Raw genomic sequence first — 25,875 nt, forward strand, 5'->3', positions numbered from 1 at the left:
AACTGGGCGACGGTGTGCGGATACAGTCGTACCTATCCACCAGCAAAGTTGAATCACCTGAAAATGTCAGAGTTGCTCCGAGGAAATATTGTGGAATTTGCGCAACGTGATACGGCGGCAAATCCATGAAGACTATTTACAAGTTTAAATTTGTTTGGGCAAGCTCAGATAGTGATCCACATGGTAGTCAGTCAAGAAATCCCAATACCAAAGAAATTATTGCACATGGTCCAGGAGGATAACTACTTTAAAGTCTGATATACTGCTAAAGCTATAGGAATGTCGTCTGAATGGAAACAACACATTTTAACAGTGGAATTGGGTATGAGAAAATTACCTGCCAGATGGTTGTCCCAACTCTGAAAGCAGGATCAGAAATGCATCACAATGGATATGTCCGAACAATGTTTGAGCCCTTTTCAGAGCAACAAACAGGATTCTTTAGTATCAGTTTGCATTCACAGATGAAACTCTGATCCACTGCTATAGCCCAGAGACAAAATAATAGTCAGAGCAGTGGAAACATTTTGATTCACCACCACCAAAGTAGGCAAAGGCGATAAGGTCAGCCGGAGAGCTCATGGCGTCAGTTTTCTGCTACTTGAAGTAGTTTCTTCCGACAGATTATCTTCTCACTGGTCAAACGATTGCAGGACAATATGAAGTTAAGCACTTCGATCAAATTCAGCAAATGATATGCAAAAAAAAGAGGGAAGGTTTGGCAATGATGAGAGTCATCTTTCACCAAGACAATGCATGCCTATACTCGAGTGTAATTGCCTTGGGAAAAGTACATCAACTAAGATACAGATTGTTGTCACGTCTGCCTTATTCACCTGATTTTACTCCATCAGACTTCCATCTCTTCCTCAAGCTTAAAATTTTCCTTGATGGACAGAGATTCTCTTCAAATGAAGAACTGACAGTTGAAGTTGAGGCCTGGAGGAATCTAATTTTCAAGATGGGATCAAAGCACTGGGAATATCGCTAGACTAAAGGCATTAATGTACTGGGAGACTATACTGAAAAATTTCCCAGAACTTGTCAAACTACCTCTGTAGCATCTACTTTTGGCAAAATTAGCATCCTTTATTTACATTATTATACATCCAAATTTAAAAAGATGTTACACTATGTTCCTGAAGGCCAAGTCAATGTACTTTGAAACAAAAAGAATTAAATAAGGCTTGGTTGAGAATAAAATAGGAAGAAATAGTTTTTATTGTTCAATAATAAGAGGTTTTGACTGGAATGTTTCATTTTGCAAAAATTTATACAGTTTTTGCAGATATGGTCTTTGATTGCTTTCTTCTTTTGGCTCTATTTGAGCTTGAAACAAATGATTGATTGTATTGAGAAGCAGCAGCATTTACTCATCAGTGAATGGATTGATTGTCTGATTTAAGGTGCTTCAACATTATTCTCCTTTTCCCACCTAATTCAATAATTATAAAATCTGCAGAATATTGACTTCAAACTTATTCACATTATAGGGGAAGACTTCTGGCACAGTCAAAATAAGTCAACAGATTTTGTTTTCCAGTCACTCCAGCAATGACACTATAACACGGCAGTCGACTGTGAGCACAAACAAACAAGAACACAGACTGCCTGATGAAATAGTAGTAGTTCCGAGGAAACAAACCCAGCCTCCCTCTCACTGGACAGCCAGCCTATAACCCTGATCTGTGTTTTTGAGAAAGCAGAGCTGGCATACTGTCATAGCGATTAAAAAACCCATCCAGTTTTGTGCAAGTTGTAATTAAACTCCAAGATAAACCACAATTAGTCTCTTCACTCATTTAAAAACAAGAAAAGAAAGCACAACACAAGCAAAGCCAAGGACACTAAGCACTGGAGGTCACAATGGTTATAGCTCATTTACTTGCCGAGGTTAGCAGTATCGTAAATTAGGTAGTTCAGTCCCAACCTCTACATATATCTTACGCATCCATAATTCAAAACACCGACCTACTACAACTGCCACATTAAAATGCTCACATTATACCAACTTTTTAATTTCAGTTACCTGATAAACTTGTGTATTTCTCTACTGTAGGATGCTATATCCTACGGCTGAGTCCTACATTGGCAGACACAGCATGTAAGACCACTCTGCATGCAACCATCTGTCTGTGCAAATATCTGCATGCATCACATTTGTGCACACAAAACATCATATGTAAAGGAGATTTGTACAGATATGAGATGTGCAAAAACCTGGAAGTTGGAGTTGGAAGTTTGAGCAAAACTGCTGAAATCTATGGGCACAAATCACATCATCACTGACAAATCATAGCTCGGAGACAGGAAATTACCACAAACCTGGCACATCGTCAGATTTTAGCCAGATGTTTTTCAGTCTAGTGTTTCTTACCTTTCCATATGCAATGAATTCTAAAATGGCTGATACGTCCCAGCGTTTTAGGTAGATCACTGCTGAATTTATTGAAATACAAAAATGTAGCATATTTGTCGAAAGTTTAGACTTAGGATTACAGTGAGTAGTTGACCTTACAGCAAACGGAGAAACTGTAGTTTAAAAAAAATGCTGTTCATGCTTGATCAAAATTATTAGTTTCTCTTGGTTTGCTTTTAGAAATCACTCTAACTCTGTTGACCTGCATATGAGACTGCTATCAAACATTCACTTAATGCTGTACTATGCAATAATCTTTTGAGTGACTGTAGATAAAATGAACTATTTATTCTATGAAAGTGCAAATTACAACACTGGGTTAAATTACTAAAGAACATCTTGCAGCAGTGTCTTCAAGAGCACAAACTCTTATACTGTTTTTACCTGATCATAAGACGAGTTTTCTTCCCCAAATTCATCATTCGAAAAATACAGGGTCATCTTACATTCACATATTAAACTGCCGCTGCTGAGGTAAACATTTTTACAGCATTTAATAGATTAATATAGGGATCATCAAACATTTATACATGAAGTTTTTGCTACTGAGGTTTCGTAAAAACTTATGTTGAAGAGTTCTGAAGGGTACAGCTTAGCAAACAATATTTTCATTCTAATATGCTCGAGATTTCCTGATACACAGAAGCACACGATACAGTATTGATCTTGATCGCTCCATCACGTGACATTTGACTCCTGACACTAATGCAACACATGGATGTGTGTGAAATTATGAAGCAGGCACTACAACAATCTAATGCTCTCCTTAAAAATTAGTAACTTTGTGAAACACAGGAGGAAAGAGACTTCAATTCTATCAACTCAAAACTTTTGTTGTATGAGATTAGGTTTGAAATAGAATTTCTCATATGTGTATGGATACCCTAATACAATAATGGAGAATCCAGGATGGAATGTAACAATATTCTGAAAAGGAAAGTTGTCACTCACCAATTAACAGAGATGCTGAGTCACAGATAGGCATAACAAAAAGACTGTCATAAATAAAGGCTTCAGCCCGTAAGGCCTTTGTCAAAAATAGACAAGACGCACGCGCGCGCGCGCGCACACTCACACACACACACACACACACACACACACACACACACACAACTGCAGTCTCAGGCACCCACACTTACTTCTCCTCTGAAGGCATCACCCACAAACAAATCCAAATTACGGGTATAGGCATCCGCATGGCACCGTCATACCAACGTATACATGTGTGATCTAGAGGAATCCTTCCTAAACACCCTGAATCCTAAACCACTCACCTGATTCACATTCACTGAGGACATCTTTGCTATCTGCATTGAAGGTGAGGACACCCTATCCACAATCCTCCAGAACCTCAACAACTTCTCCCTCTATATATGAAGGCAGTAACTTGTTCTCGAAACAACAGTTACTGTTGATGACCGTGCAGCTTTTTCCTGGAATAAATGATTATTAAATGAAAACCTCAGCTGCCGACGGGTGTTGTTGATATACCTTGATGTGGACAGCTGAAAATGTATATCCCAACCAGGACTCGAACCCGGGATCTCCTGCTTACATGGCAGACGCTCTATCCATCTGAGCCACCGAGGACACAGATGAATAGCGCGACTGCAGGGACTTATCCCTTGCACGCTTCCCGTGATACTCACATTCCCAACTGTCCACAATTCTACACATGTATTGTACCTTATAGACATTTGCCAACTCACTCATTACTTGCGCACGCTTAGGCGATTCCCATAAGAGTTTGGGCAACCTGTGCGCATTCGCACAGACAAAGGTCAATGGCTGGGTAGCCTATAACTATATATACGAAGACAGTAACTTGTTCTCGAAAGAACAGTTACTGTAGATGACCGTGCAGCTTTTCCCTGGAATAAATGATGATTAACTGAAAACTACCCAGCCATTGACCTTCGTCTGTGTGAATGCGCACAGGTTGTCCAAACTCTTACGGGAATCGCCTAAGTGTGCGGGAGTAATGAGTGAGTGGGCAAATGTCTATAAGGTACAATACATGTGTAGAATTGTGGACAGTTGGGAATGTGAGTCTCACGGGGAGCGTGCAAGGGATAAGTCCCTGCAGTCGCGCTATTCATCTGTGTCCTCGGTGGCTCAGATGGATAGAGCGTGTGCCATGTAAGCAGGAGATCCCGGCTTCGAGTCCCGGTCGGGACACACATTTTCAGCTGGCCACATCAAGGTGTATCAACAACACCCGTCGGCAGCTGAGGCTTTCAGTTAATCATCATTTAACTTCTCCCTCATTTGCTTCACCTGGTCCTACTCAACCCAACCACCTTCCTAATTGTTGACCTCCACTTCGAAGATGGCTGAATCAGTACGTCCATCCATATCAAACCTACTAACCACAAGCAATACCTCCACTTTGGCAGCTGCCACCCATTCCATACCAAGAAGTCCCTTCTGTACAGCCTAGAGACCCGTGGTCGTTGCATCTGCAGTGGCAAGCAGTCCCTCTCGAAATATACCGTGGGTCTCACTGAAGCCTTCATGGACCATAAATATTCTTCCAACCTTGTACAAAAATTTATCTCCTATACCTTACCTTTTTAGTTTCCCTCCACCTCCTGAAGTCCCACTGCCTGGCCACAGAGAAGTATTCCCCTCTTAACTCATTACCACCCAGAACTGGAGCAACTGAATTACATACTCCGCCAGGGTTTCAACTACCTTTCGTCATCCCCTGAAATGAGAAATGTTCTGCCCACTATCTTTCTCATGCCTCCCACAGTGATATTCAACCATCCACTGAACCTACACAATATACTCGTCCACCCCTACAGAACCCCTGCTCCCAACTCCTTACTTCATGGCTCATACCCCTGTAATAGACCTAGATGCAAGACCTGCCCCATCCATCCTCCCACCACCACCACCACCACCACCACCACCACCACCACCACCACCACCACTACCACCTACTACAATCTGGTCACAAACATCGCCTATCCCATCAAAGGCGGAATACCTGTGAAACTAGTTGTGTGATCTACAAGCTATTCTGCAACCAACGTGCTGCATTATATGTGGCCATGACAACCAACAAGCTGTCTGTCCACATGAATGGCCACCAACAAACTGTGGCCAAGAAATAAGTGGACCACCCTGTTGCTGAGCACGCCGCAAAACATGACATCCTTCATTTCAATGGTTGCTTCACAGCCTGTACCATAAAGGATCTTTCCCACCAACACAAGCTTTTCTGAATTATTCTGATGGGAACTTTCACTGCAATTATACCCTATGTTCCCATAACCCTCCTGGCCTCAACCTTCGTTAGTCATTGTTCTCACCCAACCAGCCTCTTCCCTGTTCCCGTTCTAGCACTACACAGCCCTCATTCCACCATCGCACCCAGTCTTTTTACTTCTGTCCTTTTTCGCTATCTCCCCCCCCCCCCCTTTCTCCCCTGCGACCCGTCTAACCTGCAGCACTTCACTGTCCACCACCCCCTTCCCTATTATCCCTCCCCCTCCTCACCACAGCCTCCCCCTTACCCTTATCCAGCCATCGCTCCCATCATGCACTGGTTCTGCTGCTCGCAGTGTGGCCTCAGTTGCCTGAGACTGTAGTCACGTGTGAGAGTTGCATTTGCATGAGTAAGTGAGTGAGTGCGTGTATGAGTGTGTGTGGTCTATTTTCGACGAAGGCCTTACTGGCCAAAAGCTTTATTTGTGCCTCAGCATCTCCAATATGGTGAGTAGCAACTTTCCTTGTCATCATTATATTATAGTTTACTTGTTTTTATTCAATCCTCCTCCAGGACAGTGTACAGTATCTATATTCGCAAGCATCAGGTATTATTTTGCTCAGTATCTGTTTAAATTTGCTGTCAAAAATTCTATATCCTTGTCACTTCTTACTGTTATCAGAAAGTGCAATGTTCCCATAGGTTGCTCGTTTGGTAAAATTACTCCTCTCTTGTAAGAATTTTGCTGTGTTATAAAATGAGTTATTAGCATAAAGATAAGTGTTTATGTCCATTAGCAAATAGTTTTGCCAAGTTGTTGGATTCATCATGTAACTCACAGAGTAACTTTGAATGTGAAAACTACTATTGCTTAAGGAGTCACTATCTTGACCATTTAGATTTTTCTTTGTGCCTCTGACACTTCTTCAACAATTTTTAATGCTAGTTATGAACATGGACGACAGAAGAATATTCTGCATTTCGAGTTAATGTACTGAACTGAAATATCCTTTGCAGGGGGCGGGGGGAGGGGGGGGGGGGGAGTTCATTCCTAGACTGACAAATGGCAGGCCTGCAGTAGACTGAAACCGTGTCTTGCGGACGTAACAGATTTGCAGTGATTTATTAGATGCACAGACAGATCGTTAGATGTGGACCAGTCCTTTTGGAGGTCATTTAATTGCCCACAGTTGACTGGCAGCAGAGCATCAAGCACACTGATGTGCCATTATGCTCATGCACAGGTGTGCTTGTTATTTTACACACACATTCTTACACACATTATCTTTCCCAATTGTACAATATCAGTAATCAAAAATTGGTTACTTTTCAATATTTATATGCCGAATACAAAAGTATTTGAAACTATCTCTGATAAAATAGTTGATCTGCATACTATTTGTCTCAAGACAGCATTTGCTAGATAATTTCAAGCTGTTGCATTTTTAGGAATAATTTGCATCTATATTCACATTTACTGCAAATGCAAATTTTCACGTCCCTAATTATTAATAATGCCAAATAATGTACTAAATAAAATCTGACCACTGTATATCCTTGTTGCAATAATGTGATCAGTGTAAATAAGTGTTGTAAACTGATTTTTCTCTTATGTGTGACTACAACAGTCAAAGGATTTTCACATGCACCTCAGTGTACTGAACATTTGCATGTTTTGTGACAAGTTTATTATCTTTCAAATTAATATATATTTGATATTTTTTGACATTTCACATCCATAACAACCATTTCACTCTAGATCTGTGGAAGATACATTAACATTTTCTTTCCTTTGTAGTCATGTATTATATTATTCATTTCGTGATATATTCTGAATCCTTGACAACCTCCTCACTATGGACCTATAGAATGAACAGTAGTCTAATCTAATGCAGTGAAGTGGTGCTGTACAACTGCTGATATAGCTGCATGCTCAAATTAAGTGCAATGTTAATGTTCTTCAGAGCTCTGTTCTGTAGGTTTCTCAACATATGATACACTACATTGATATGTTATGCAGTATACATTTGCTTTTAGTCTAAATTATATTTAGCACAGCACACCAGACACTGAAGTTTTGATGGGGAGGTAAATATGCTTTGGAAATCATGCTGACTTAAGTCACAGCACGTATTTCCTTTTAATATTATGAGTATCTGTGCTGCTTAAAAACCTCTATCAGATGTAAGAATTCTTTCACAAGACCATTTTTTCTGAAAGTGTGCCATCTCTGTATATCAACATTTTAAGGACATAATTTCATTTCAAGAACTGTATACTGCACATCTGAAGAAAAAAGTTATGGCGCTATTGAAATATCATGGGAAAACTTGGAGATTAGCCATTACTCCAAAAAATCCTGGAAACACATACTGCTGTTTAGTATTTCTCCAAACAATTATGATAATCAATCTTCACATAAAATGCCAACAAATAAGTCAGTCAGCAAGAGCAGATCTCCTAAACAAACATCTTCGTTGAAGTCCAAGACTGGCATACAGTTTGAAACAGCGCACACACACACGCACGCACGCGCGCGCGCACGGACTGGCATACAGTTTGAAACAGCGCACACACACGCACGCGCGCGCACGCACACACACACACACACACACACACACACACACACACACACACACACACACACACACACACACACACACACACACACACTACTTCAAACCAAAATATTCCTTCCAGCAACAAATAATTCTTAGGGTCAACACAAAGAAACAAATTGCAATAGTACTGCTGAATTAACTCTTAACTCTAATAAATTTAAGAAGGATAGAGAGTGCAGTTGGCTGATGGAAGGATTCAGCCACAGTAGAAAGCAGATGGTGCAGTAAAGGGAATTGGAAAAGATGCCACAATAACAAATAAATAACTACCTTAAATTGGTCATGATGCTCCTTGGAATCTTCCTTTAAATATTCCAATAATTTTGGTACAAGTACAAGATAAGAATAAGAAAACGTGTCAAGTGCTGTGAACAACGTTTGTTGTGCTCTTGAACGAACCTGGAAATTTCAAAAGTTGAACCAATATAGAAAAAAATGCAATACAAATGTTGTGAATATCATTATAATCAAATCTAAAAAGACATTTATCAATAATTAAATGTACGATTTACAGTTCCAGAGCCACATGCAAAAGTCTGCAAAAATTCACAATGCTTATTTCACATTTTGAGTCTCATTGCCGACTGAAACAATGTACACAGGAGAAGACATAACATATGATAAAAATATTTGCCTTTTGAATATGTACACACACATACATAAACCTTCACTAGCAGAATTTTTTGCTTTGCCATTTTCAGTGGTTATAGCAGAGGACAGAGGAAGTAAATTACACCCTGCATGACAGAACTATAGGGAGTGAAAGCTATATGCTTCACCTCCATCATATATGTCTGTCTACAAAGGTAATGAGATTTGTATATTGTGCTTTGAACAAACCATCTATCTAGTTACACATCATGAAGAGATATTTAATATTTATATTTGTTATAGTGAGCCAAAAAGAAGGGGAGGGGGGGGGGGGGAGCACAGAGACAGCAGAACAGCAATGGATGCATGGCAGAAACTAATGGCACACCACATTTCTATTTTAAAGCAATATCAGAATGCAGTAAATCATGGGTATTCCACAATACTTGCCTACTGCAGACATTTCTCTTAAATTTGGCTCTAAAGTATTGCCCGAAGGATCCAGAACATTAAAAAAAAGAGAGATGGAATCATAACCTGTGCTATCAACTCACCTCACTATAATGACTAGTACTGAGTGTCAGAAGACTAAGCATAATAAGACTGTGTGTTTCTGTTAAGCAAACTGTGCTACGTTCTTGTAAGGACTCATACTGAAGATATGCTCTGTCGACAAGAACGGCACGCATATGTCTCTTTTGCCCAACAAGTTTGTCTTCAAGAAGTTTCTTCACTACATGAAAATTTTTCCAGTGTGCATCAAAATTGCTTCGTGTATTACTAACACGTATAATGGAATCCCAAATCTGAAAATAAAAAGAGCCAAAAGGAGTACAAACACTGGAAACACAATAAAATTATAAATACTAAGTCAAACTCAACCATTTTTTAAAAAAAATAATTTATGATCCATGTGAAGTTCAAGAATGAACTGATTACGATATATAGTTACTAACACAAACTGAAAGTGACTTTTCAGTCTTTTCCGATGGATCTGGTGTAAACACACTTCTTGGGTTTGATGCCCCATAATGTTGTGCAAATCTCACAATATTTCACCGATACAACTGTTTGACATCTTCAGGCAGTGGTAGATGCTCTTGTTGCTGCTGTAACTCACACTTCACAGCACTGACAATGCGGCAAATCTAAGAAATGTATTTGCAACAAACTGAAGCCCTATATTCTCAGTTTCTCTGTGTATTTCGATGATCTTATATTGTGACTATCCGCTTTGTACACGTACTTGGCCATTGACAGACACAAAGACTGTGATATGTATGAAACCTTATTTTACTTACTTGTTTAAAATTTTTGTGCAGTCATCAATATGACAACTTTGGCACATGTTGCACACAAGACTCTTAGTGTAACTGTTGATAGTTACAAGCATTAACAGAACTTATAAAATTCATAAATGATTGTTACAAAATATCTCATAGATGAACAGCATATAATCAATCCTAATTTTTATAAATGTATTTTTCAGTTATAAACATATATGAAACATCTTATGTCCAGCTTGTATATTCATTATGTTGCACATCAGCAAACTCAAAACATCTGGTGTTTAATTTTTTTTTTTTTATCTGAATGGTTTCTGGTTGACTGTATTCAGAGATTCTCACAACTTAGCATACTATATTAGCCCAATAATGTTTAGATTTAAACCTGTAAGTTTTAACTTTGTTGTGTGTCTAAAGCTTTTGCATTTGGGTCTGGAGTTGCAGTCACGCGTATCACTACATTTACTTGCTTCAGTTTGCTAACAGACAAAGAATCATCAATGTGTAGTGAAATAACTATAAAACTGCACAAAAACATCACAAAACAATTCTTTAAGGCCTAACCCATACAAGCAGGCTGCAAATCTTCAATTTTTTGGCAGAAATTGTTAATCACATTGTCAATATACTGAAGCGATCCTTAAACCTGCAACAATACCGTCAATGCGATTTCATAAGGATGGTGTTGTTGTTGTGGTCTTCAGTCCTGAGACTGGTTTGATGCAGCTCTCCATGCTACTCTATCCTGTGCAAGCTTCTCCATCTCCCAGTACCTACTGCATCCTACATCCTTCTGAATCTGCTTAGTGTATTCATCTCTTGGTCTCCCTCTACGATTTTTACCCTCCACGCTGCCCTCCAGTACTAAATTGGTGATCCCTTGATGCCTCAGAACATGTCCTACAAACTGATCCCTTCTTCTTGTCAAGTTGTGCCACAAACTCCTCTTCTCCCCAATTCTACTCAATACCTCCTCATTAGTTATGTGATCTACCCATCTAATCTTCAGCATTCTTCTGTAGCACCACATTTTGAAAGCTTCTATTCTCTTCTTGTCCAAACTATTTATTGTCCATGATTCACTTCCATACATGGCTACACTCCATACAAATACTTTCAGAAATGACTTCCTGACACTTAAATCTATACTCAATGTTAACAAATTACTCTTCTTCAGAAACGCTTTCCTTGCCATTGCCAGTCTACATTTTATAACCTCTCTACTTCGACCATTACCAGTTATTTTGCTCCCCAAATAGCAAAACTCCTTTACTCATTTCCTAATCTAATTCCCTCAGCATCACCCGACTTAATTTGACTACATTCCATTATCCTCATTTTGCTTTTTTTGATGTTCATCTTATACCATCCATTCAAGACACTGTCCATTCCGTTCAACTGCTCTTCCAAGTCCTTTGCTGTCTCTGATCAAAAACCCAAAAAGAAGTATGTGCTGCAATTATGATTATGATTGGTTTGTGGGGCACTCAACTGCACAGTCATCAGTGCCCGCATGTGTGTTTCTCTTTTCTGATGAAGACTTTGGACAAAAGCTTAATGTGAACAGTCTTCTCATTGTGCCTGTATGGAACTCAACATGCCGCCTTTACAGTGGATAGCAATCTGTCCTTTTCGTAGCTGTTAATATTCCAACCTAGTCTTTCCATTGTTTGTCTGAAGAACACGGCAGTTCTGAGTGCAAAGACTGTAACAGTTGAAACTGAAAACTTGCAAGCGAAATTTAATAGAAGTCCTGCAATAGAAAAACTGCAAAATGTTTCTGTACACTACAGAATATATGGAAACGAAATAAGGGGTATTACTAAAAGAAGACAATATTTTGTCAAAAGGAAGCTATAAGGTGGAAAATCGGTAAGGATGTGGAAACACATGTCCAGACTTTTTACTGTGATGATATTTAAGTCTAATAAAAAGTGACTGTGTGTCCTGTAAGTTCAAAAGTCTCATTTCGCATAATCTGAAAGAAATATACATAGCTTTCAAAGACATATATCCTTCTGATAAAATTGATTTTACAAAGTTATGTGAACTTTGCCCAAAAGATGTGGTACTGTAAAGTCATGGACTGCATAACATATGTGTATGCATTTATGACAAAAATGTAAAACTTTAGAAGAATGTTGCACAGGGAAAAGAACCATACACTGAACTTTTACAGAAACTTGTTTGCAATATGGAAAATGAGGAGTGCATGCTGCATGCGGTTCTGAGTGTCCTGAAGGATATAAACTGCATAATTTTTTACTGGAGCAGGAATTCTTACAAGATTCTGAAAATGTTATTTTCAAGCAACAGATCCTAACTTATTGACCTACATTGGACATATTAATGAAAGCAGTTGAAGACTTTTTTAAGTATCTTGTGGAAAAACTTCAAAACTTGGCACAGCATTGTTAAATATCAGTTTCTCAGTGTCACTACTAAAATCAAGCAAGAAAACACTCCCTGATACTTCATGCTTTCTCAAAGTTGATTCTGCAAAAAACAATACATGTCTGCTTGTTAACTACTATAATCACACTAACAGGAAAAGTTAATAGTTTAAATTAATGTACATAACATAGATACAAGAAAAGCTATGCTTTCACATACAATATTGGTCTTTTTTGCATGTGTTACACTTTAAGATACATCACACAAAAGTATCAGTAAAATTTTAAATAATGACATAAATTTCTGGCATTCTGGGCTCAAAATACTTCTAAGTCGCTAGCCCTCAAAGTGTTAAACTTAAAATGAGAGTCAACACTCCCTGATTTCAGAAACTCTGAGCACATTGTCTTGCATAAAATGAAATTTACTTTGTAAGTAATGCTTCTGAAACCATGGTTCACAAAATTTTCCCACGACCTGTTAGAATTTGTTTCAACAGTGGTCAGAGAACAGCAGAAGACAGGCATTAATACGTGTGCACATCTAAGATGACGTAGGAAGCCCATACGTTCGTAATTATATAGCATAAAGAGATCTTACAATATATCATAAACAAAACAGGATATCAGAGAATACTCCAAGAGCATCAGAATTTTGGAAACCATACTAAAATGCACAATTTGCCTTAAGGTGCACATTCGTATGTCAAGATTCACAACAAAGTATGCCCCAACATAGTATTAAGCTTTTCAATGCAGTTTTCAGGATGCAAATTTTCTTAGAGTACCAGTACTGTAGTACCTCGTGTTTCATTCTTTATCATGGCATAAAGCCATACATGTCAGACGATGAAACTGTGCACTTGAAATTCAGCAAACAGTTGAAACTAGCCAATAGCCTGGAATGAAACACTTTGTTACAAATGAATTGACTGCCTCTGCAGAGAAGATTAATAAAAGTCAAATTTCTTTACAAAATCATCAAAAATAACTTCATTGTTCTGGAAGGCAGTTAGTGCTTGACTGCCAAAAATGTGGAAATAAAATAAAATCAGAAAATTGAAATTAATAACATACTTTAGCCTTCTATAATTATGTCAATGTATTTTAATTCACTTGATAGCTTCCAGGCACAGAAATCAGCTTTGTTTTCATTTGACGTGAGAGCTATAAATGAAATACAGGTCATGTGGAGACTGCCTCCCCTCCCCACTAGAACTCAGACTGCTCTTAACATGTACAAATCTGGCAGCTTGGGTGCACCAGAAAAATTTTTCCAGGTAGCGTGTGTGTGTGTGTGTGTGTGTGTGTTTGAGGTTTACGGGCGCTAAACAGCGTGGTCATCAGCGCCCAAGCGCATAGAAACAGGAACACAGGCGGTGAAGGGACGAAGACGGACGCCGAACAAGGAGAACGGCTAAAAGACACAGGCCTAACGCAGTTCCAAATGCGCACATACAGAGGCAAAACAAGAGGAGAAGAAACACACTAAAAAAGGAAAGGAAACACAAGGAAAAGAGAATAGATACCGAGGTGAAAGAAGGAGGTAATCGTGACTGGCGGACCTCTTACCTAAAAACTGGGTGAGCCAGTCACCCAGCAGCACATTAAAACCTTCTCCCTAAAATCCGAGGCAACAGATTGGACAGGACACAAAACCGTAAAACCTTAACCACAGTCGCTGCGTCGTCTTGCAAAATAGAGGGCAAATCCGGTGGCAAGGAAACCACCGCCCTCTGGTCAGAGAATAAAAGACAGTCAAGTAAAATGTGGCGGACAGTAATCTGGACGCCACAAGCACTGCAGATTGGGGGGTCCTCCCGCCGGAGTAAAAAACCATGCGTGAAGGGACTGTGTCCAATGCGGAGGCGAGTGAGGAGGACCTCATCCCGCCTGTATGACTGGTAGGACGTACGCCATGGTCGCGTAGTGGCCTTTACCAGACGCAGCTTATTGTCAGAAACTGCCAACCACTCCTCTTCCCATTGATGCATAACACGAAAACGCAAAAGGGAGGTTACAGCATGGAGGGGGACGGCACATTCAACAACGTGAGGGAGGGAACATGCATCTTTGGCAGCCACATCCGCCAGTTCGTTGCCCCTAATACCCACGTGCCCCGGCACCCAGCAGAAAGAAACCACCTTCCCCTGCCGTTGCAGGTGGAGTAGGGCATCATGGATGTTCTGGACGACCGTATCCGCTGGGTACAAGTGTTGAATGGTCTGAAGGGCACTCAGGGAGTCAGAACAGATGAGGAACTTTATACTGGGAACACATCTCATCTGCTCCAATGCCCGCAGTATTGCAAATAATTCGGCATCGAGGATGGTAAACACCGCAGGAAGCCGTAACTTGACGACTCGATCAGGGAAAACAACAGCACAACCAACAGTGTCCCCCTGTTTAGAGCCATCTGTGAATACAGGTACATGGTCCGGATGCTGATTTAAAATATCGTAAAATAAGGAGGTAAAAACAAACGCCGGAGTGCAGTTCCTCCGGTTCTCCGACAAGTCTAAAAGGATGCTGGGCCTCTGGAGCAACCAGGGAGGCAGGCGAGTAAAACCTTGTCGTTGGGGGGCCACACGCTCCACACCAAGGGACTCAAGCAAATGCTTGGCACGAATCCCAAATGGTTTTGTTGCCCTGGGACGACTGGAAAAGAGACGTTCCATAGGCGGTCGGGCAACGGTAGGGTACGCAGGGGAGGTAGGGCAGGCAAGGAAATGACACACCCGTCGCACCATGAGGAGTTTCCGCCGGATGGCGAGCGGCGGTTCCCCTGCCTCAGCACACAGGCTGGGGATGGGACTGGTACGGAAAGCACCAGTGGCCAGCCTGATACCCTCATGGTGTACTGCGTCAAGGATCTTCAGATACGAAGGCCTTGCTGACCCATACACGGTGCAAGCATAGTCAAGACGCGATCGGACGAAAGCCCTATAAAACTGAAGCAGACGCGCCCGATCTGCTCCCCAGGACCGATGGCTCAGACACTTCAAAATATTCAGTGCCTTCAGGGCCCGCACCTTGAGGTCTTTAAGGTGAGGCAACCACGACAACTTGGAATCAAAAGTGAGGCCCAGGAACCTCACAGTGTCTCTAAAAGGAAGAACGGTGTCCCTCAGACGCAATTCAGGGGAGGTAAAAAGACGCCGAGAACGATTAAAATGAACACACACAGATTTGTCTGCAGAAAAGGTAAAACCCGTCTTTGCAGTCCATGCCTCTAAGCGCTTTATCGTAAGCTGTAACTGCCGACTAGCACTGACAAGACTGGAGGAAGAACAGAAAACAGCAAAATCGTCCACAAACAAGGAGCATTGGGCAGGACTCCGGATAGTGGACGTGATACTGTTAATAGCAACGGCAAAGAGGGTGACACTTAAAACGCTGCCCTGAGGAACACCATTCTCCTGCACGTACAAATCCGATAGCACATTACCAACCCGATACCGAAAGAGGCGGTGAGAAAGAAAGGATCGAAGGAAGATGGGGAGACGGCCACGAAAGCCCCACTCATGGAGTTGATTGAGGATAAGGCGGCGCCAAGTAGTGTCATACGCCTTATTAATGTCAAAGAAGACCCCTAGACAATGCTGGTTACGTAGAAAGGCCTGCTGGATGGCGGCCTCAAGCAGGGTCAAGTTGTCTATAGTGGAACGACATCTCCGAAAGCCACACTGAGAGGGGCTAAGGAGCTGCCTGGTCTCGAGCAGCCAAACCAGGCGGCGGTTGACCATGCGTTCCAACGTCTTCCCAACACAGCTCGTCAAGGCAATACTCCGATAACTACTGGGATGCGTTCGGTCCTTCCCTGGTTTGAGGAGGGGAATCAAAATTGCCTCCCTCCACGAGTCAGGGTACGTGCCAGATAACCATATCATATTGAAACAGTTCAGGAGAACTTCCTTGGATGGCAGCGACAGGTGCCGCAGCATGCTGTACCGGATTTGATCATGACCAGGCGCAGTATCATGAGCCACAGACAGCGCAGAATCCAGTTCCCACATTGTGAAGGGGCAGTTATAGGGTTCAGAATTTAGAGACCGGAAGTCCAAGTGACCCCTTTCGACGGCAGTGCGGTAGCGGCAGAAATCTGGATCACAGTTAATAGTGGCGGTAGATTCCGCAAAATGCATGGCCAGTGTCTGGGCAATGTCTCTCGGCGCCGTGAGGAGACATCCCTGATGCAGCAAAGCTGTGACAGGTAGCTGGCTGAGTTTCCCGGAAATCCTCCTGATGGCTTCCCATACTTTCGTAGAACTAGTGGAGCGAGAGATGGAATTCAAGAACGATTGCCATGACCGTCGTTTGCTCTCTTTAATCACCCGCCGCGCTCTGGCCCTTGCCACTCGAAAGGCCGCAAGATTGTCAGCTGAGGGACGGCACTTGAAGCGGCGCAGTGCTGCACGGCGAGCGCGGATGGCTGAGTGGCACTCAGTGGTCCACCAAGGGACAGGACGCCTCTTGGGATGACCGGATGACCGTGGGATGGACAATTCAGCAGCATGAGAGATCACGGCTGCAACATGGTCTACCCATTCGTGGACGCTGGCACGGTGTTCCAAAACAGCCAGTTGGCTGAAAAGTGTCCAGTCAGCTCTGCAAAGGTGCCACCGGGGCGGCACTGGTAATGCCACAGCCTCATCCAGGAGGCGAATCCAGAGGGGGAATCCAGAGGGGGAAGTGGTCACTAGAATGGAGGTCAGCTGCAGCCTCCCACAGAGCAGAATCCGCGAGTGCAGGAGAGCAAAAGGAAAGGTCAATAGCCGATGACGATCCGGAAGCAGCACAGAAATGAGTGGGAGCACCAGAGTTGAGGAGGCACAGTGCCTCAGACATCATGACGCTTTCCAGAATGCGACCCCTGGGGCAAGTAGTCGGAGAGCCCCATAAGACATTATGAGCGTTGAAGTCCCCCAGAAGAAGAAATGGGCGAGGGAGTTGGCTAATAAGGTCCGTGAGAGCCTCAGTGTCTATCGCATCCGGAGGTGGTAAATAAACAGAACAGACTGTGAGCCTCCGACCCACAAGAATGTCAACTGCAACTGCTTGCAAGTCGGTGACGAGAGTGAGCTCAGATGAGGGGTGCACATCACGGACAAAAACTGCAACACCACCCTTTGCCCTTTGCCCCGTCAGATCATCTTTTCGATATGCGGTATAGCCGCGTAAAGAAGGAGAATCAGTGGCCCGAAAATGTGTCTCTTGGAGACATAAGCACAAGGGGCACTCTCGTATGAGGAGTTGTAATTCGGCCACATGCGTCCTGAAACCATTCAGGTTCCACTGTAATATGGGAGCCAGTGATCAGGGTGGCTGAACTTTCACCCTGCCTCTGTGCTTTGGAGGAGAGACCGTACTGGCCGGAGATTTATTCCTGGGGCGAGAAGACCGCCCCCGGTCGACATCAATGTCCATAAGATCCGATGACGACCCACGGGAGATGTCAGACAGTACGATGGCATCATCATCGGACCGACGCTGACTAGTCTCCTCAGGTGGCAGAACCTTCAGCTTCTGAGGCTTTGTCTTGGGGGGCTTGGAATGCAGAGCCTTGTCAACAGTTGGAGGTTGACTCGCCTGGGCAGAAGGCGCCATATGGGGGGAGGCTGGAAGTACCTCAATGTCAGCAACCACGGCCTTGTCCGATGTAGCGGGGAGAGCCGCAGATTGCAAAACAACCGCAGCAGCACAAGTGCACTGGCAAGCGCAGGTTTTAGTGCTAACACTAGCAACCTCCGTTTGTGTAGCAACAGTGGCCAGTTGTACCGGTTTTTTGAGAGCGGAAGCGAAAGATGTGGAAAAAACAGGAGGTTGCATGGCCTTAAAGATCTTCTTGGCCTCACCATAGGGGATGCGCTTAGAGGTTTTAATCTCCTGTACCTTCCGCTCTTCGAGATAGATGGGGCAGATCCGGCTCCAGACAGGGTGACTCCCAGAGCAATTCACGCACTTCACAGGCGAGGAACAATCGGCTCCGTCATGGGCAGGCTGACCACATTTACCACACGTGGCTATTCCATTGCACCCCAACGTAGTATGCCCAAAGCGCTGACATTTAAAACAGCGCATTGGGTTGGGGAAATATGGCCGTACGGACAAACGTAAGAACCCCGCTTTAACATGCTCCGGGAGTCTCGGGCAACTGAATGTGAGAATAAACGAGTCAGATTTGACGAGGTCCCCATTGACTCGTTTCATAATGTGCTGCACGTCAACAATTCCTTCGTCAGCCCACTCAGATTTTAGCACGTCTATGGGGATATCCACCAAGTCCCTACACGTCACAACACCCTTACTATAGTTCAAAGTGGAGTGGAGCTCGGTCTCGACAGCGTACTCTCCTAGACAATTTGCTTTCCGAAGGGCAGCGACTTGACGGGAACTAGAAGTTTCAACTAACAGAGTCCCATTGCGCAGTCGCTTTACAGATTTCAGTGTTCCTGCAATTCCCTCAAGACCCTTGTGGATGTAATAGGGAGAAACCCTCTCAAAGCTACCCTCCTTCCTTTTAATAATCAAAAACACATTCTGATGATCAGCATGTGCTCCGTTACTACATTCTATTAAATCTCTAGCAACACCAGGCGCTGGAGGACTCGCAGCGCGTAGCCGCTTTTTCGATTGGGTGTGTTTTCCAACCAGCGGCCCACCCAAGCCACTGGTAGGGGGAAAAGTAGAGGTCGAAGGGTCCATTGTGGTCCCACGAGCAGCTAGGGAACTAAAAGTCCGCTCAGACAGAGCCCCGCGTGCCTGAGTAAGCCTTATACAACTGGGGTGCGGCAGGTGCCCCAGAGGTTGCCCGCTTGCGACTGTTCCACCCCAACAGCCATGCATCTTCTAGGCGCGGAGCACACCGAAAGATTGAGGGGTTTTTATAGAGGTTGGCCGTCCTCGCAATCCAGGCGGTCAAGCCAAGATTACCATTCCCCGCAGCACACAACGTTTCACCGCCGCGCCGTACGGTGGTCGCTGAAGCATGTCCGGGGGTTACGGTGTCAGGACACTGGCGGCGCAGACCAGTCCCCAGCTCAGGACCCCGGGGTCGCCAAGCCCCTACTCAGCAAGTGAATGCTGAGCCCCTGGGGGATTTCCAGGTAGCATCTGGCTGCTTGTTGCTACTACTGATACAGCTAACAGCCACACTTCAAGTAGCCAGAAGCCAAGAAGGTACTGCTCATATGCGACTTAACTGGGCATGTGCATGAGCCTGCTTGCAACTGCTTGAATGGACCAATGTAAACAGTTGTAATATCATGCTCATAATAAGCTGTTTGTTGTTGTGAAGTACTGTATAGTCTTTGTCCTAAAGCGTTTGAAACTTATTGCTGATGGCACATACTTATGTGCGCACTGTGTTTTGTTGTTGTAAATGTTCCTTTGCAGTTTAAGTTTAATTTTTTTCCCTCTCGTTTATATTTTATTGCTGCAGTAATATTTCGTAGTAGCGGGTTACAGTACAGTTCTCTGATAGGGTAACAGTTCTAACTAGTCAGAATTACAAAAATTTAACTTAAAAAAAAAACCTAGAGTTCTAAAAAGAATCCCAGGTTTTTCACAGCTTTCCCCCAGATTTTCTCGGATTTCCTAGGGTGTATACACCCTGACATTGTTTACTTCAGTGATGGCAGCCTTGCACAATATAAAAAGTTTAAGAACTTTTTTAATTTCTGCCATTGCAGAAAATCAAAGGGTGACTGCACTGGAGAATGGAATTATTTTCATGCAGATCATGGCAAAAATGCATGTGATGGCACTAGTGGTACTATTAAACGTATAATAAAAAGAGCAAGTTCACAGCATCCAAGTGACAATCACATTTTAAGTCCAAAGGAACTATTTACATTTGCCACAACACAAGTTCCACGAATGCGAACTAAATGTTACCAGAGGACAAGAAAATTGACAAATTTGTTACAAAAACGATACGAGACTGGTTCTTCCATTCCTGGCATAAAAGTCAATCTTCTTTTTTCTTTCTTTTTTTTTTTTTTTTTGTTCAAATCAATGAATAAAAGCACATTGCTGATAAAAGAGCGTTTCATCATCTACAAAATTTATACAAGTTCATTTTGGGTTTCAAGACATGGCCTTTGTCACTATTAAAGAAGAAATGTTTGTCAAAGTTATCTACAATAACTCACGGTGTCTTGGAAAACTTTTGGAGACCAGTGAAGATCAGAGAGGCAAATGTCGAATTCATGAAACTAAGTGGTTCTTCCTCAGTTTATTCGTGGCACTTCATGCTGCTGTTTGCTGGATCCCTCTTTTCACATACACAGGTCACTTATATACTTTCGAATCAGACACAATATTCTCCATTGATAATTTGTTTAAAAGAATGAACATTTTTAGATGATTTGTTGACACTAGCTACGAGTCTCAAAATGAAATAAATATATTTCCATATGTGTTCTTTCAGTTTTAAATCACGAAACAGAAAAACACCCCTCTCATTTTTTATGTTGGAAAGTATGATAACAGAATTTATGTGAAACAAAAATTAACATGTTGAAACTTGTGATTACTGACAGTAATCTGTGTCTTGTGTATTAGCCTGTGTTCCACCTTTAAGCTCTCAAGGTTTTCAAATCTCGCCTGGAGCAGTCCCCAACAGTCTCTCCTTCTCATTCCGTCAGATAAGTATCCCCTGACCTGTGTTTTGGATGACTTTTCTGAACTCTCCCATTTCCTACACCTCCACAATCTTTTTCCTTTAAGCCTCTTCCGTCCGCTTCAATACTTTTGCCAGAAAGAGCCTCTGGCTCCAAACCTTGCAAATTTCAGTATCTTTATGTGTGTGGTCACTTGGTGAGTGGATTTTTTTACCCATCCATTCACGTTTCTTGCCACATCACGTCACAGGAAGAGTACAACATTTTGGAAAGGCTACCTTTCCATCTTCTGGCAAATATTGAGGCAAAAATGTGACGTCAAGTGGCATGAAAACCATAAAGATTTTATTGCATTTACATGCCTTGAAAGCCTTTACAGACAACTATTATGTCATATTATCTTCTGTTTATGTTCAACAAAATACCTCTTGGTGGATATACTACTATCCCAGGCTTCTTTTCAGAGAAGGAAACCACATAAGTTAATAACTCCTAGTTACATAACTTACACACTTATCAAAAAAAAGCTTTGCATCACCTCGGTTCTGAGAGTTCCAGAACCTGTACAGAAAATTGGAATAGAGATCAACATAAACAGCATTTCCGCCATTTTACTGCTCATGATAACCACTGCATGTTGTACCACCATACAGCAAGACCTTCAGAGGTGGTGGTCCAGATTGCAGTACATACCCGTACCTGTAACACCCAGTAGCACGTCCTCTTGCATTGATGCGTGCCTGTGTTCGCCATGGCATACTATCCACAAGTTCATCAAGACACTGTTGGTCCAGACTGTCCCACTCCTCAACAGCGATTTGGTGTAGCTCCCTCAGAGTGGTTGGTGGGTCATGTCGTCCATGAACAGCCCTTTTTTCAATCCATCCCAGGCATATCTGATAGGGTTCATGTCTGGAGAACATGCTGGCCACTCTAGTCCAGCAATTTTGTTATCCTGGAGGAGGTCATTCACAAGATTTGCACAAGAGGGGTGTGAATTGTCGTCCATGAAGACGAATGCCTCACCAATATGGTTGCACTATCAGTCAGAAGATTGCATTCATGTATCATACAGCTGTTATGGGGCATTCCAAGACCACCAGTGGCGTACGTCAACCCCACATAATGCCACTCCAAAACAGTATGGAACCTCCACCTTGCTGCACTCACTGGACAATGTGTCTAAGGTGTTCAGCCTGACCAGATTGCCTCCAAACAAGTCTCCAATGATTGTCTGGTTGAAGGCAAATGCGACACTCATCGGTGAAGAGAATGTGATGCCAATCCAGCGTGGTCCATTCAGCACATTGTTGGGCGTATCTGTACCACGCTGCATGATGATGTGGTAGCAAAGATGGACCTCACCATGGACATCAGGAGTGAAGTTGTGCATCATGCAGCCTACTGCGCACAGTTTGAGTCATAACACAAGGTCCTGTGGCTGCACGAAAAGTATTGTTTAACATGGTGGTGTTGCTGTCAGGGTTCCTCCGAACCATAATCCACAGATAGTGGTCATCCACTGCAGTGGTAGCCCTTGGGCGGCCTGAGAGAGGCAGGTCATCGACAGCTCCTGTCTCTCTGTTATCTCCTCCATGTCTGAACAACATCACTTTGGTTCACTCCGAGATGCCTGGACACTTCCGTTGTTGAGAGCCCTTCCTGGCACAAAGTAACAATGCGGACACGATCAAACTGTGATATCGACCATTCAGGCATGGCTGAACTACAGACAACACAAGCCATGTACCTCCTTCCTGGTGGAATGACTAGAACTGATCGGCTGTCGAACCCCCTCCATCTAAAAGGCGCTGCTCATGCGCGGTTGTTTACATCTTTGGGTGGGTTTAGTGACATCTCTGAACAGTCAAAGGGACTGTGACTGTGATACAATATCCACAGTCATCATCTATCTTCAGGGGTTCTGAGAAAAGGGGTTTTGCAAATTATTATTATTTTTTTTTTTTTTTTGATATGTGTAAATAAGGACTGTCACTGTAGTATAATGACATGGAAAGTGCAGTAAAGGAAGACATTAACAGTACTGTAATTAACTAGGATGGTCCTAAGATTACAGTGAGAAACTAGTATGGATACTTACAGTAATAAGACAGAACAGTGATTTAGTGTCATCTTCGGTGCAGGCGAGGATCTTCTGTTGCAATTGAACCATGGTTTTAGCAAGTACTTTTCGTACATTAGTTCCATCTGGCATTGTAACATAACCTTTATTACATTCTGCTGCCAGTTTAAAAGGTGAAGTTTTCAAGCAGCTATCAAATCTGGAAAATTCATGGACACACGTACGAAAATTTTATTGTTGTTACACCATAATAAGTTTGTGTAAGGAAAGTACTACTATTGTTAATAACAAAAAGACAGAATGGTTGGCCAGTACTTATCTCCACGAAATGGAATAACCACTATGTCACCATTAGATCAGAGATAATATAAAGGCCAAAGTAATAAAGAGAAATTAGTACTGAAGAAGAAATGACAAATGGAATGAACAATGAAATTATGAAATCAGAAGAAAGGAACAGGAGTGAAACAGAAAAGGGGGGAGGAGAGAGTTGTTAATGCAGCTTAAATGGTAGAGAGCGGTGGAGAGCAATTTACCATCTACGGAGTTCAGTGATACTATGAGGGTCGTTCTAGTAACTCACTGGCCAACTTGCCCCACCAAGCTATAATCTAAGACATGATTGGAGAAATTAGTGGACATCCCTCCATGGTCATAAGAAGTTAGGTAATGTAGATCCAACCATCTCTCAGGTGCTAACCAACCATGAAATCTACGGAGCTCCCTCAATGGTATCAGGATTACCCGTGCTCTGACCAACGCAAAGCTACTGAGAAGGGATTACCGATGATGACCTATGTGACTGTAAGACATTGGAACAAAATGGTGCACATTTTCCACAACTGCTTAAAAATAGAATTCATTGGTACCTACAAAGACTTCGTAGATTCACCCCCTGCAGCAATTAGCTGGCTGGACTGAGCATTTGGGTAACCAGCTATGATGGGGTCAACTTAATTTTATGCACTTGTAAAATATAATTCTGTGAAATTTTTCTTTTTAAAATTCAGTCTTGATCGCAGCACGAATGCTACAAGAACACAGGTGACCAGTTTCGGTCATATCAAATGACCATCATCAGACCCATGGCATCCTTCGAAGATGGTACGTGAAGCTCACATGGTAGCACACATGGTGCGATCAAGACTGAATTTTAAAAAGAAACATTTTAAAATTTTTTGATCACTGTTCCAAAAATATTTATTAAAATAATTCTGTGAGCCATATGCTAAATACATAAATAACTACCAGCAAACCATTTCACTACTATGACACCAACTCTTGGATTTTCTGGATAACCCTCTCGTTACTGTGTTGGAGGTTCCAAATAGTTGTCACAGGTATTCTGATCTGGGTACAGGGGATCCCTAAAGAGGATAGTAGTTCTGTAACAATAGCCATTCTTACATTTAAAGTGATGCATAGAGCTCATGTTAGGTGAATAATGTGAGGCTTGACATGTTGCTCTGCCTCTGACGTTGAGGTACTAGTAATCAGTGGTGGGGCTGGAGTAAATGATAGTGGATGGAGGCCTGGAGGAGGTTTTAAAGTATCTATCTTTTAATTGTAAATTATCATCTGGTACGGATAATGGCCTAGGACTATCACATTGTTTAACAAGGATCTCACCAAGGTTAGGAGTGCAACAAAGGTGACAGTAACAGCGTTGGGAGAATATCAGTGAAATATTATCTCGTGGTATACAGGTTAATACCGTCTTTTCCGACTGTAGCAAGTGTTGTAATAAAGACTTTTATTAGAGTTGCAAAATATGTCATTAGCCTACATAACTTACATAATTGTGACTGCAGAAAAAGAGGCCAAAAAACAGAGTGCCACATGTACATGTTATCTCATTTCATGATTTGATCAGACGAAGATGTAGCCTTGGTGGAGAATATTTGAGGCCTAGCGGTACTGGATGAAGAGTGGAATTGTTCTGATTTTTTTACTATATCTGCCAGAAGATCGGAAGAAGTGAATGCCAGATTTGATGTGGACAAGATCTGTTAATGCAGTGAGAAAGTGTGGAAGAGGTTACTGAGAAGGGGGTATTCAATGTGGAAAAAATGTGTGTGTGTGTGTGTGTGTGTGTGTGTGTGTGTGTGTGTGTGTTTTTTACATTTACGGGTGCTAAACAGCACAGTCATCAGCGCCTAAGCAAATAAAAACACGAACACATGCAGTGAAGGAACTAAGACGAACAGCGATCAAGGAGAGTGGCTAAAAGACGCAGACCTGACGCAGTTCCAAATCCCCACATACAGAGGCAAAACAAGAGGAGAAGGAACACACTAAAAAAGGAAAGGAAACACAAGGAAAAGAGAAAAGAAACCGAAGGGAAACAAGGAGGTAATTGTGACTGGCGGACCTCTTACCTAAAACCTGGGTGAGCCAGTCACACAGCAGCACATAAAAACCCTCTCCCTAAAATTTAAAACCCTCTCCCTAAAATCCGAGGCAACAAATTGGATAGGACACAAAAATAGAGGGCACATCCGATGGCAAAGAAACCACCGCCCTCTGGTCAGAGACTAAAGGACAGTCAAGTAAAATGTGGCGGACAGTAATCTGGACTCCACAGGCACTGCAGATTGGAGGGGTCCTCCCGCCAGAGTAAAAAACCATGTGTGCCCGATGTGGA

At 42.5% G+C, this 25,875-nt stretch overlaps 1 protein-coding gene across 1 annotated transcript in view; it reads right to left on the bottom strand.

Moving 5' to 3' along the window:
• Positions 1 to 25,875, bottom strand: part of LOC126266948 (proteasome activator complex subunit 4-like) — a 201,710-nt gene that overhangs the window by 111,330 nt on the left and 64,505 nt on the right. The window contains exons 16-18 of the mRNA XM_049971660.1: positions 23,250 to 23,430; positions 9,400 to 9,651; positions 8,525 to 8,653 (exon numbers count right to left, since the gene is read on the bottom strand). Of these exons, the coding sequence (XP_049827617.1) occupies positions 8,525 to 8,653; positions 9,400 to 9,651; positions 23,250 to 23,430 (562 nt within the window). The remainder of the gene's footprint in view (positions 1 to 8,524; positions 8,654 to 9,399; positions 9,652 to 23,249; positions 23,431 to 25,875) is intronic.

Source organism: Schistocerca gregaria, chromosome 4 (assembly GCF_023897955.1).
Source record: "Schistocerca gregaria isolate iqSchGreg1 chromosome 4, iqSchGreg1.2, whole genome shotgun sequence".
NCBI lineage: Eukaryota > Metazoa > Arthropoda > Insecta > Orthoptera > Acrididae > Schistocerca > Schistocerca gregaria.